The sequence below is a fragment of the Crocuta crocuta genome, unplaced genomic scaffold (genome assembly GCF_008692635.1).
Source record: "Crocuta crocuta isolate KB4526 unplaced genomic scaffold, BGI_CrCroc_1.0 scaffold175, whole genome shotgun sequence".
NCBI classification, from domain to species: Eukaryota; Metazoa; Chordata; class Mammalia; order Carnivora; family Hyaenidae; genus Crocuta; species Crocuta crocuta.
In genome coordinates this window covers 947,542-961,260 of record NW_027530988.1, presented here as the reverse complement: position 1 = coordinate 961,260, position 13,719 = coordinate 947,542, and the positions used below count along the sequence as shown (strand labels likewise).

The 13,719-nt window shown below is 39.4% G+C and overlaps 1 protein-coding gene across 1 annotated transcript; it reads right to left on the bottom strand.

The window, feature by feature from the left end:
* Positions 1-659: 659 nt before the first annotated feature.
* TOX4 (TOX high mobility group box family member 4) lies at positions 660-13,711 on the bottom strand. Its single transcript, XM_077770355.1, has 9 exons — positions 13,602-13,711; positions 13,320-13,388; positions 7,295-7,537; positions 6,178-6,438; positions 5,595-5,825; positions 4,044-4,124; positions 2,970-3,713; positions 1,854-2,017; positions 660-1,161 (listed from the first exon to the last, which is right to left on the bottom strand). The coding sequence occupies exons 1-9, from the start codon at positions 13,605-13,607 to the stop codon at positions 1,101-1,103; spliced, it is 1,860 nt and encodes a 619-aa protein (XP_077626481.1). The 5' UTR covers positions 13,608-13,711; the 3' UTR covers positions 660-1,100.
* Positions 13,712-13,719: the final 8 nt, after the last annotated feature.

Genomic DNA, 13,719 nt, shown 5'->3' with positions numbered 1-13,719 from the left:
TTGCTTATTCTGTGACAGCTGTGGCTTTGCTTGTCCCTTTGTGTGTGTGTTTAGCTTATTTCCAAGGAAAATGAGATAAGCACATCTTAGATTAAATTTAAATGAAAACTGGGGCGCCCGGGTGGCTTAGTCGGTTAAGCGTCCGACTTTCGCTCAGGTCATGATCTCGCGGTTCGTGGGTTCGAGCCCCGCGTCGGGCTCTGTGCTGACTGCCAGCTCAGAGCCTGGAGCCTGTTTCAGAGTCTGTGACTCCCTCTCTCTGACCCTCCCCTGCTCACGCTGTCTCTCTCTCCTATAAATAAATAAACCATTAAAAAAAAAAAATTAAAAAAAAAAATTTAAATGAAAACCTAGGGTGTACAGATAATTAACCTATATATTATGTAAGTGAAAACATCTCTAGTTTATTTTTTAAAAGATTATCAATCACGGCAAACACAATTTTAGACTTTGGTAAAGCCTCTTATATTAAGGATATAGAGTTCTGCCTTTTACACTCAAACTGTGATAACTGTGAGGAGGATCATAGGCTACAGAAATAATATTTGTAAAGAGAAATAAGTAAGAAACTCTTACGCGATGGTATTTTCCCCACAGCCCAATGTGCCTGAGAACTTTTGTTCTCAAAGCAACATATATAAATAAGTGTGATAGCAATATTCCTGTTTAAGAGGTAACTTTTAATGCAATTTTTTTTATCTCCTTTAAAATGGATGATCCTAGGCTCAAAGCTGAGTAGTCTCCCATCATTTTAATAATTGTTTAGGCAAGTCCTATGACAGTTACACCAACAAGTTTCCTCAAACAATCCTCCCCCCCACCCCTGTGTTTTGCTTGTTTATATACCCTTCACCCTTTCCTCTGCTGTTATCACTATGTGTGCTTGTACTTGAAAGTAAAAAGCAATTCCAGATTACAGCAGACTCAATGGACTTGCTCCATAGTATGGCCCCTGCTGAAGAGACAGGAAAGGGGAGAAGCATGAAGAACATCATGGGTTGAGATCAGGCACTACCAGAAGCCCAGCTTGTGTTCCAAAAAGAGGCTCTTAGACATGTTCCCAGCAGATAAGTCTTCACTGGCTTGGAGAACAGGAAGGACTATTTGACAAACACCACCGTGTTTGAATTTCTAGAGGCTACCCAGGCTAAGAAGACATCCCTAAGAGAGAAAAAAATAAACATTAACTCAGAATTACAGCCTAGATAGTTTTTTAAAAGAGAAGGTCTTTTTTAACTCCGTCATTAACAGCTTCCTGGATAATTTTCCATAGTATTGAGAAGAGATGGTATCACCCAATAGGAATATAAGGGTCAGGGGCCTAAAAGAAATTCAGGTAATACCAGTGCCTTATTTCAGGGATATACGTAAATCCCAGGAAAAGTAGGGAGATGGGCAAAATCTTCAGAACCTCTCCCCTGCTCCCACCCCTGCCACACTTAGCACCTTATAGTGCTACTTACCACTTACCCGTTCCTCCTCAAATTCTAATTCCCTGAGAAGTCAGATTTGAACTAAGGAGATAAACTAAGTAATATCCACAGTCACTAACAGCTTATTGTGGTGTCATTTTTAAAAAGGCGTATGTAACTAAATGTTACAGAACATCTATAACAATGTGATATAACCAAAAAGCAAGAACTGTTAATTATATCATCATCTTTATCTACATGGCAAATTTAAGTAAGCTCTTTTTAAAGCAGGGGAACTTTTCTAGTAGCCTCTACAATCAGACATCTATATAGCAGTCTAGTCTACTTATGATCAGGTGATCCTGATCATATGCTCGGGGTTGTCTAACACAGTTAACTTAGCAATTACCCGGATTATACGCAGGGGGACTATAAACTCACCTGCAGTGCTTCACCACACATTCATTGCTGCAGTACTCATTATCCCAGTCCTTACTCACAACAGGAGGGTTCTCACAACCGGACCTCACACAGCGAGGCTGGGGTGAGAGCGTCACAGGAGACCCACTCACCAGTTCAACATCCATTTGAGAGGGAGACTCAACCTTTGAGAGGAAGAGAGCACCAAAGATGAATTAGGCTGCTACTTACCTACCTAGTCAAATTCATTCTGGAACCCAGTGGAGCAGCAGGTTATTACAATCCTTCACATATGAAGGCAGAGTTCTAAAATAGGAGTCCTTGGTCTCCCCTTCTTTATGCAGCTTTAGAACTTTGCCAATCAGACTGATGTGAAGATTCTTCCCATCGGTAGAATGCTGGCCACATGCTAGTACTCTGTTAATTGTATCTGTCACTGACTTTGTTCTACACTATGTGAAAAGTACAATGTACGTGGAGTCTGGGTTACCTCAACTAACATTGGGAGGGGTAGGAGAGGACAAAATGTGGCGCCATTAGAAAAAGGGAGATTCACAGTTTCTGCTGATGGGGGAGGTGAGGCAGGAATCTTTTCTTTAAAATGATTGCTTCATTAATTGTGGAGCTAGAGTCTCAAACCAGACCCATGTTGTATTTAAAATGAGTACTGGTGATGTCAAGTTAAAACTAGAATAAGTGGCATCTGTTTTTGTCTCTTTGGAAAGACTCCATGATAAGAACCAATTTTTTTCTAGCTGTATCCTCTATCCATCCTCTCACTTAAAACTTATCAAGCCAAGCAAGCCAAATGTAGGAGAAATGGAAAAACTTTTATCTCCAAAGTTTAGGCTCCTTAGATAGACACTATGCTTAGGCTGTATCCCCTCTTGTAGAACTGCAGTATGACTTCTACTTAGTTAAGAAGTGGTCTGGGACAGGAGACCCTCCTAAATGTTTCTCACTAAGAACACTACAGATGGTCATGGGTAGGACAGGTCAGTCACAGGGAACTGCTGCAGGATGTCTGTACTCCTGGTTGACAGGCATTAAATGCTAGTAGCAACCTCCACCTTTACTGGATCAACTAAATTAAACCTTTACACTGGTCTAGAGAAAGACTTGAAAACAGGAGCTCACCTCAGGAACTACATCTGTGATCATCTCACAGATTGTCTCAGGGGAGGTTTCCTCCACTGTATGGGCCTCAGGGCTGTTGTTCACAGGCCGCTCAGGACTACTTTCTACAGCTGGCGGGACTAAGGTCGTCTGCATTTTCAGAGTGGGTGGAGGCACAATCTTGATCTGCAGAGGAGGTGGCTGTTGCTGTAAATTGATTCGAACTTTCTGAGGTGGAGGCTGCTGCATGGCCTGAAGTGGGGGAGGCTGTTGCAGAATGGTCACTTGCTGCTGAGTGGGGGGCTGAGGCATCTGTTGCAACGGAGGGGGTTGTAGTCGGGGTGGCGGCAGTTGCATAGAAGCTGCAGCTGCTGCCGCTGCCTGCAACACTGACCGAGTGACGATCTGGGCTTGTTGACTGGGCTGGATAGTGGCTGTACTGGTTTGGCCTAGCTGGATTCCCCGGGAGGTTACCACTGTGGCTGGAATGACGGTAACCATCCCTCCTTGAGACATAGTAATAGAAGAGGGCAACATCTGTTTGGTAATAATTAACTTGGTGATATTGGGCTGACCCCCAGCCCCAGAAGATGCCTGATTTGCTACATAGGAGGAAAGAGTGGAGTTAACCACAATGGAAGGGGATAGGGCAGGGGGCTCTGTTGAGGCTGGTGCTGGAGATGCTGGGTCAACAGTAGCCATAGGAGGCGGAGAAGGAGTCTGTGATGGTGGCACTGGATCCAGTTCTACTGTTTCCACAGTGGCCTAAAAAAACCAAAAACAAACAAAAAAGTCATTTGGAGATTTACTCTTTCCTAGAACATATTCACTCTAATAACCTCCCAAGAAAAGACACATCACAGATTGGCAGAAAGAAACAGCAACTGTGGGAGTAATGGTAAATAAGGGAGAGAGACTCAGAAAGAAAGATGGTGGCAAGGTTTATAATGGAACAACAGGAAACCTGTTACATACTTTTGAGCTTTTAATACTACATAGTAGTAATAGGTCACACAGGTTTTTCGTGGTTATTTACTTCTTATATCTAATAAATAGCTCTAAAAGTCTTTTTATTGGTATAAATACGCCTCTTACCTGACACTCTTGATTGTCTTTATATGCAGCCAGAGCCTTCAGATACTCTTTCTTGGCAGCTTCAGTTTTCCTCTTATATACCTACAGGAAAGAGAGGCTGCTTAAAAAGTCCCCATACTCCTACAAAAGACCTGTAATTCTATATTATTTAATCAATGAGTGACAAATTCATCTCATTTAAATATTGACGACTCTTTTTAGTGAATACACTTCTGGAAGCTAGTAATCAAGACAACCTCCATGGCAAACTTTCCAGAGCATCTGAAAGTCAGCCCATCAGCAAGTCTTGCCAGAACAACCATGCTTCTAAAGCAACACCAGCTATGCTCACTTTTATAACCAAAAAAATCCTGATCCAAAAATTATCTAAGATCAGGGGTCTGCTTAGCCTGGGATTGTGTTTAATGAGTACACTGTCCCTTAAGGAATGTGGGAAATGATTTGCAATGATGGCCACAAGAATTCCTCCCATCTTGCATACTTCTTCCATCAAGGGGTGAAACCTATTTCCCTTTTAAAGGATGAGAGGCTATGTGAATCAGAATCAGCAGGTGTCTAAGCTAACAGGTAGCACCAAATGTCAGAGCAAGATCACCTTGGCCAGCCACACTAGCTGTCATTTGACTACAATCATAAGAATGAGCCCCAACAAGAACATCAGGAAAACCATCTAACCAGTTTACAGAATCACAAGAAATAATACACTGCCACTACTTAAAGCTATTAAATTTGTGGTTTGTTGAGCAGCAATAGACAACTGCTAAAAGTTGTAATACATTCCAGCTTTTTGTTTTATTAAGTAGTAGCAGACTCACTCTGACCCAAGACCTGGGGAATCTAGGGTAATGATAATTAAAGCCATCTTTAATTGTAATTGTATCTTATGTAGTATCTTAATTTTCATTTATTTTTAAAATCTGGACAAATTTAAAGAGATTAACTATAATTTTCAAGTTTATAGTAGACCAATGTGAAAAATGTAAACTAAACCCTAAATTCAAAGTTAGGGTAGTAGATTTCTCTCTGTAAAATTTCCTAATTAGGAAATGGCCGGGGCGCCTGGGTGGCTCAGTCGGTTAAGCTCAGGTCATGATCTCATAGCTCGTGGGTTTGAGCCCCACCTCAGGCTTTGTCCTGACGGCTAGCTCACAGTCTGGAGCCTGCTTCAGATTCTGTGTCTCCCTCTCTCTCTGACCCTCCCCTGCTCATGCTGTCTCTCTCTGTCTCTCAGAAATAAATGAAAAAAATTAAAAAAAAAAAAAAAAAAAAGCCTAATTAGGAAATGGCCTGATTTTACAGATAGAAAAAAAATGGGATTTAGTAAAATTAGATTGTGTTTTTACAAAAATTATTAATTTTTAGAGGGGTATTTTGGATAAAGTGGATGGCTAGCTGCAACTTCTAAGACAGTATGATCTATGAATGCTATTAACAAAGAGTTGATACAAAATAAGAACATTTTAAAAAGCTTAGAAAAAACTTAAGTTTTTAACCCTATTTAAAAACTTCTAAAACATTCACTACCCACTAGTTCCTCCATGTTTTGCTCACCTGCTTTTGTTCCTCTCCAAGACTGTCCCACATGGAGGCCACAATTTTTGAAACCTCCCCAAAAGTGGCATTGGGATTCTGTCCCTTGATGGCAGCCTGTGTATCACGAAAGAATAAAGCATATGCTGAAACTGGTTTCTGAGGTTCATTAGGATCTTTCTTTTTTCTCTTCTTTGGGGCCTTCTGCTTTTTCCCTGCTTCCACCACAACTGTCTTCTGGCTGGGAATTTGCTGTAGGGGAAAAAAGAAAGAATTACAAGGGGGAAGAAGGAAGTACTGTCTGGAGAACTGTAAGAAAAGGACTTTTTTATGGGGGGTACTAACTAGGCACATGGATGTAATTTTCAGAAATGCTAAAAAGAGGCAATAGGATTAAGACATTAGTAAAGTATGTGAGGACCAATTAGAATGGGGATTGGGAAAAGCATTATAAACTGTAGACTGAGAGGCAGGACCCCATACCCAGAAAAGAGCAGAGGAGATGGTAGGGCAGGAACAAATAGTACTGAGTAGGCTCTGTATGCCAAGAGTTTTATCCCAGAATATCATGGCAGATTTGAGACTTTGGCAGGGAATGCCTCACCCTCCGGAAATCCTCAACACCATCCTCATGAAGTGAACTAGTAGGTGAAGGGGTGGTTGAAAGACGATCCTCAGGTGACTGGGCAGGTGGCAGGATGGTGCCACCCCCTAAGCTCAAACCAAGTTGAGAACTCAGTTCTGACTGATCAATGGTGGTCAACTGGCTATGCCCCATCAAGCCAGATGTCATGTCTGTCATTGGTACATCAATTGTAACAGGTGGGTTGGCACTATACTGAGTTCCTATAGAATGGTCCAAGTCCTGAGAGAAGCAGAAGGACTAATTAAACACTAAATATAAAAAAACACCACTCTTACCCCCCACTGAATTCAGGACAGTTTATAAACTCTTGCTTACCCAAACTGTATGATCGTTTAAACACTAAACAAATAATTTCCTCTACATATAAAATGAACTAAACTTTTAAATAAAGTACAGAAATTATTAAAGTCACTGCTTTGTACTAAAGGCCTGTTCCAAAATAAAAAATAACCAGATAAGTCTCAAATTTGGATAATTTAAAGAACCAATAAATTATTCAGTCATCTGGAGGAGATGATGACACATAGGGTAAAGAAAAGCTTCCTCCCTGTACTCTCCTACAATAGTGGCTTTACACAAAGTTGCAATACACAGGCAATCAAGATTATATAAGGCCAATGTTAGAGATGTATGGCATCAAATATAGTGTGAAGATGTGCTACTGATGAAATGTGCTGGAAGCCCAGTACACTGATTTTTAACACATACTAAGCCACAATTAACGCATTTGGTTCAGACTGTTTTGGAATAAATCTCTCAACATGCTAGTTATCACGATCACATTTTAAATCCTAGGCTGTGAAGGCAACACTAGAAGGAACCCCCCCCACCCCAACCCACAATCCTTCTCATAGGGTGAACATAGGACATTTTATAATTTAAAACTATTTTTCAAGTAAAATTGATTTAAGCGATAAATTTCATTCAAGGGAAATCAAGTCTTTGTTGGGAGCCTTTAACCACAGAATGAGAACCAAGTAATACCCAAGTGTAGTAGGGAAAAGAGAGTCACTTTTAACTCCCTTAACAACATGCCCATGAGCTTGGGTAAGCTTGATAATGTCTTGCCCCTTACCATGGTCAAGCCCCCACTCAGGAGCCCCCCGCCCTGCTCCATCAAGCCATGGGTCATGCCCACAGGCATGTCCAATGTCTGGACCCCATATTGGGCTGAAAAGCTGCCATCCTGAGAGGAGGAAGGGTCTGCCAGGTCATCAAAGTGGCCAACCACATCTGAGACAGCCAGTGAGGGATCAGAATCCAAGGAGATAGGTGGGATTTCAAATTCCTCATCTCCCAAGCTTGGTGTATGGAATGTCTGTAGGGGGAAAAAGGGAAAAAGAATTAGTGGGAAGAGGAGGAACTGCAAACTGCTAAGTGAAGAACATGGCTGGGTACTGGAGTTTCTCAGTGTACTTCTCTTCAGCCTGGGTCCTATTTTTTATCAGTTTCTTTGGACCTATTTACTCTTCTTCCTCATATCCTTGGGCATATGACATATACAAGGCTGCCAACACAAGTCAGTTTTCAGTTTTTTTAATGTTTTTATCTTTGCCATATCAATTGTCCTATCATGCTTATTGTTTTACTGAGTGACTCTTGGCACTGTTAGTCCAAAGACCCAATCTTTATAAATTGTTTTGCCTATGATGCCTATAGACTCTCAAAAGATTCTAATAGACAGCAGTTATTTTGCAACTATATACCTGAACTATTAGATCACAGAAATTCATTGTCAACCAACTATACTTCTGACTGTTTTAGGTTCCTTTGAAGTAAATCCTAAAAGGTACTGTCATGGGAATGATATCCTCTTCTAAAATATCTACACTTAAGAGTTCCATCCATCTTAGAGGTCATGGTATTAACAACCAGTAAGATTCCCATTTGTGCAGCAATTTTAGAAAACCCAACAATGCCAAGATAAGGCTAATACTGAAGAAAAAAACCTTCATAAGAGCAACAGCCAAAAGGCAAACTGCCTTTCTAACAGATTCTTAGTCTGGCTCTGACAGCCTTTCTGCAAGATAGAAAGAAAAAGAGTACTATAGCTGGCTATAAAACCCAATCTCTTCCTCTGAATTCAACTATAGTAATATAGTCTTTCTATACTGAATGCATCCACCATTCATGGCACTAACAGGCTAATGTCTGAACTAAAACATATTAAATGCCATAGTTCCTTTTGACATTAAAAAACTAAAATAGTGACATTTGCAGCAACAGCATTATACATAACTGCAAAGGACTTCGGTGTCAGAGAAGATCTGGGTTCAAGTTCCAGCTCTGCTACTTACTATATGATTTTGAAGGGGTATTCCTCATCTATAAAATGAGAGTTATAATGGTAATCTCCTTATATTGTTATTACGAGAAATAATGGGATTTAGTGACAAAAATCTTATCACATTGCCTTATAATTTCTTTACTACTAGCCATAGCTATTAACAATATTAATATCCTATTATTAACTTTAGACTTGCTAATCAGTTATCATAGATAATTGTAATTTTAGAAACTTTAAATTCTATCAGCCCACACATGGCATTGTAAATATCAACTGATTCCAATCAAATTCGATAGGTACCCACATTTTTTTTCATGATTAAACAATGCAGTCTTTAAAAGTTCCTCAAGGAATAGAGGGTTTCAGTAATAGACCCACAAAGGGTTTCAGTAATATCATTTTTAGTTTTACTTTTTAAAGGTTTATTTAAGTAATTTCTACACCCAGTGTGGGGCTTGAACTCAACCTCGAGATCAAGAGTTACTTGCTCTTCTGACTGAGCCAACCTGGTGCCACACCATTTTGATTTTAATGAAGACATTGTTAGAAAAAATATTTCCAGCTAGTAGAAACTAGGGAGAAAAAAAGTATGTCTGTGAAATGCCTAATCTTTCTGACTCTTAGTGGCAAACTGAAAAAAAGTTTCCTAAAAGACATAAAGTTCTGTATATAGCTACATTTCTACATTTTCATCTTCTAAGATCCTACTATTTTACGTAGCATGGTAAAAATTTGGTAGTTGTCTAGGATATAACATCAGAGAGGCACAAGGAACATAGGAACAGACAGTTCTTAATGGGAAAAACTAAAAACTAAACTTTTCTCAGTTACACAGCTCATAACTCTTGTTATTGCATGAAAGTTCTTAACTTACTCTTCTGAAATTTTAGTTTAGGTTCATTTGAGATTTTTGAGGAAGAGACTACAAAGATTTCTACCACATTTTCATGTGAACAGAGTTATGAGGATGGGAAAAAGGATCCACAGAAACATTAATCCTAGATTAATAGTTGTGTAATAGTAGTTCCCAGTTTGTTTTTTTACAAGATACAGATTGCTTTGGCAAAGCAAAAGATGCCTATCCTTTTCTGCCTAACAGAACAAATAAAAAGGCAACTCTGCCAAGATATGAAAATGATACTATTTGTTAAAGAGAACTAAAAAGAATAAAAATTCATATCCCAAACAAGAGACCAGTGTTCTGGAAAGGACTACCCTTCATAAACCATCTGGACTGCTCTCATGGACAACACTAAAAAACCAGACATGCAGAGATTCCATTGTATTGAATTAACAAGGCATTCTTTCTATGCACCACCCCCTGGAATGTGGAAACAGCTTTGCTATGCAGTATCCATAGCTTTAATGTTGTTTTTTTTTGGGGGGGGGGGGCTTTGTTTTGCTTATGTGTTTGTTTCTTCCCTAAGTAAGAAAAGTAAAGTCATAGCAATGATCAAGAACATAGAGGGGTAAACCACATTGCTAGAATAAACACAAGAGATTCATTCTAAATCTCTTTTACTACCATAAATGACCTATAACATTATGAGGAAAAAACCAATAATGAGTATTTAGTTATTTTATTTTAGTGGGCCTACTACACAACTGTCACATATAAAACAAAGCTACACCTATAGCAGATATTAAAATAAAAACAAGTGATTTGGACACAAAAGGAGAAAACAGGAACATGATGTAGCTACCCTCTCATTCAGCTTTCTCCCTCTCTGTTGAATTTGTGGGTCTTTTTGAGGAAAGAAACAGTTTGGGAATTGTAGCTTACAAACAAGGATGCTCAGCTATTTAGAGAACCAAAAAATAAAAAACGTGGTATCTCTCTCTTCATATTTCCCCATGCCAAGACATACAACCCAGTCTTCTTTAAATAGTTTGTGTAGATTATTCATTTTAAAGAAACTTATGTTAATCCAACACCTTACTCATAGATACATTGGTATTATGGATCATTAAAATAACTGTTCTAAAAAATGCTATAGTAGTGAAAATATTCAGTCTGAAATAATCAAGTGATTCAAATATTATAAGTACTTTTCATCAGAAATTTTTACTATTATTTCTTATTTTATTGAGATATAACTTATGTTAAATACACAAATTTAAAGTATATAGCTCAGAATTTTTAAACATGTAGACATACCCAATCAACCACCACCCAGATAAAAATACAGAACATTTCTATCTAAAATATTTTCTCATGCTCATTCTGAGTCAATACTCTCTCCCTTCCACAATAGGTACTGCTATTCTGATTTCTATAAATCTAGCTTGACATTGTCCATTCTTTATATTCATTAAAAAATGAACTTCTATAGTGTCTACTCTTCTATGTCAGGCTTTATACTCAACAATACATTTTTCATATCACCTAAGGTACATTTATTCCTTGTTGATGTCCTTTTCTATTGCTCTGTAGTATTCCTTTTTACAAATGTATCCATTTGTAGACATTGGGTTGTTTCCAGCACTTTGCTATTATGAGTAAAGTTGCTGTAAACATACATGTTTTTGGTGAATATATGTACTCATTTCTCTCACGTATACATCAATGAGTAGAACTAAAATGGGTCACAGGGTAGGTATATATTTTAGTAGATACTGCCAGTTTTCCAAAGTGATTGAACCAATTTATACTTTTATCAGCAATGGTTAAGAGTCATCTACATCCTTGCAAAGTCTTGTAATTATTAGTCTTCTTAATTTTAAGCATTCTAGTGGGTGTACAGTCATACTCATGATAATTTTAACTGGCATTTCCCTGGTGAGTGATGACACGGTTTCATATGCCTAATAATGGCAATTTGGATACCCTCTTTTGTGAGGTTGTGTGTTCAATCTTTTGCCCGTTTTAAGTTGCATTCTTTCTTTTACTCTACATAAGTATTTGATACACTCTGAATATGAGTGAAATATGTGTATTAAAACATCTCCCACTCTGTGGTGTGTCTATATCATGTCTTAATGACATCTTTTGATGAAAAGAAGTTCCTAATTTCAATGAAGTTCAATTTTTCAGGTTTTTTAATGGTATTTTTGCGGGCACCTATCTTTTTCTTGTAAGCAAACTCCCAAGTATCACTTTTTCTAAAAAAAAAATTTGCTTTAAATATCACCTTTCTAAGGTATATTTGGGGTAGTTCAATTGTATTTTTTAAATGTTTTTTAATGTTTTTATTTATTTCTGAGAGAGAGAGACAGCGTGAGCAGGGGAGGGTCAGAGAGAGAGGGATACACAGAATCTGAAACAGGTTCCAGGCTCTGAGCTAGCTGTCAGCACAGAGCCGGACACAGGGCTCGAACCCACGAACCGTGAGATCATGACCTGAGCCAAAGTTGGACGCTTAACCGACTGAGTCACCCAGGTGCCCCTGGGGTAGTTAAAAAATTATTAAAAAGGGGAAGGGAACGTGAAGAAGTTGTCATGAGAGCAACTGTTAGCAATGACAGAGACCTAAGCTAAAGAAAGATACTGAAATTTAATTATGAGCTTCTTGGCAAAATAGTTTTGTTTTCTTGTTTCTGAAAGTCATAAAAACAAAGAATACACTTAAACCTGGAATGTTTCTTGAGGCCAATGTGAAATTTACCACTCTGAATTTAAATCTGATTCAGAAGAAATTGGCAATGATGCACTCCCATGTGGATGAGGCCAATGTGAGATTTACAACACTCCAAATAATGAAATTAAACCACAGAGGTATCATTTACAAAAAACTAGCAATGAGACTGGAAAGCACCAAAGAGATTTTAGTTTTTTATCTTTTCTAAATTTGTTGTTCATTTGATTCACTTTTCCCTCCTTAAGAGAATAATAATAACCAATAATAGCAATAAAGAAATTAAACTAGCAACTGTCCCTTGTCAATCTAGTTCTCATTCATGAAAATATTAAGGTTTACTACAGGATAAATATTCGACAGCAATTGGAAAAACTGATGCAAGTAATTCACTTCATTTTTGGAAAAAATATTAAAATCCTCAACAAATTCTGGAAAGCTCAAGACTGCAGTTTTTCAAAGACCGGAAAATTTACTTTAGTCTGTTCCAAATCTTTCTCTTTTCCCCTGCCTAAAACAAGTGATACGAACTTACGACAGTATTTTAAGCAAAACTTTTCACAAATACTAAAAAGCACCTCACCATAACCATTATTTCTACTTCACAACATCATAAGAAACTATTATTACAGCCATTTGACAGCTAGGGAATTTGTTACAAAGGTGTAGTAACCTGCCCAAACTCCGAGTCACTGGCAAACAGAAACACATGTTGTACTCAACCCCCTTCATGTTTCCTGGCAATTATTTCCTTTCATCCTGTCACTAGCAAAACAAACTTGTAGGTAAATACAACTACTCTTTTTTTTAATCCCTGAGTAGGAAATTTAAGTGAAATCAACACCCTACAAGAGATAGTTTTCAAGAATGAACACATGCGCACCAGTTAAGTACGCTACTCCTTTACCCCGACTTATCTGAAATATTTTCCTCCCGCTGCGATCCCCCCAAGACGGTCAATTCTCCCCAATGAAAGGAGACAATTCTACCCTGTCTTCCAATTCTAAATCACTCTGAAATGGCTTAGCTCTTCACAAAATCCTGCTTTTCTGATGACAGCGGCTTCCCGGGCCTTCCCCTTGGAGCCTTCATAGGCTCCAGAAGCAGCTGCCACCGTTCTCTAACCACCAATCGCGGCCCTTGGCTCCCAGCCCCCGGCGTCCTCGCTCTCCTCCCCACCGCCCTACCCCACCTCAGCTTCAGGCCCTCCCCCCGCAGCGTCGGCAGCTCTTGCTCACCTCGGCCCCTGACAGGAAGGGGTGCGAGGGCCCTGTGATCGTCAGGTAATTGTCATTTCCTCCGGGAAACTGTAAACCAAAAGAAAGCCGCGAGGATAAGTTAGGGGGAGTAAGGAGTTAGCTTGGAGCGACGGATTCCGTCCACGACATTCTGACAACACTCCCCAAACCCCGCTCTCTTCTCCCCTCCCCTCGGCCGCCGCTCAGCCCGGCTTCCCGCCTCTGCTTCAAACCCGTCGGCCGCGCTCTCTCGGCCAGCCTTCTTAATGTTCAGGTTCCTACCTCCATCTTCACACAACGCCTACCACCGTCTCAGTCCCCTCATCGCTCCCACCGCCCCCACCGGACTCGAACTGCCGTCACTTCCGCAAAGACGTGCGTCGCTCTCCTCTGATTGGGA

Excerpts from the sequence above, each read along its gene's own strand:
- TOX4 (XM_077770355.1), bottom strand. Across the intron at positions 4,125-5,594 it reads TTGGAGAGGAACAAAAGCAG|GTATATAAGAGGAAAACTGA; the intron begins GTGAGCAAAACA and ends TCTTTCCTGTAG. Across the intron at positions 2,018-2,969 it reads TCACAGATGTAGTTCCTGAG|GTTGAGTCTCCCTCTCAAAT; the intron begins GTGAGCTCCTGT and ends TTCCTCTCAAAG.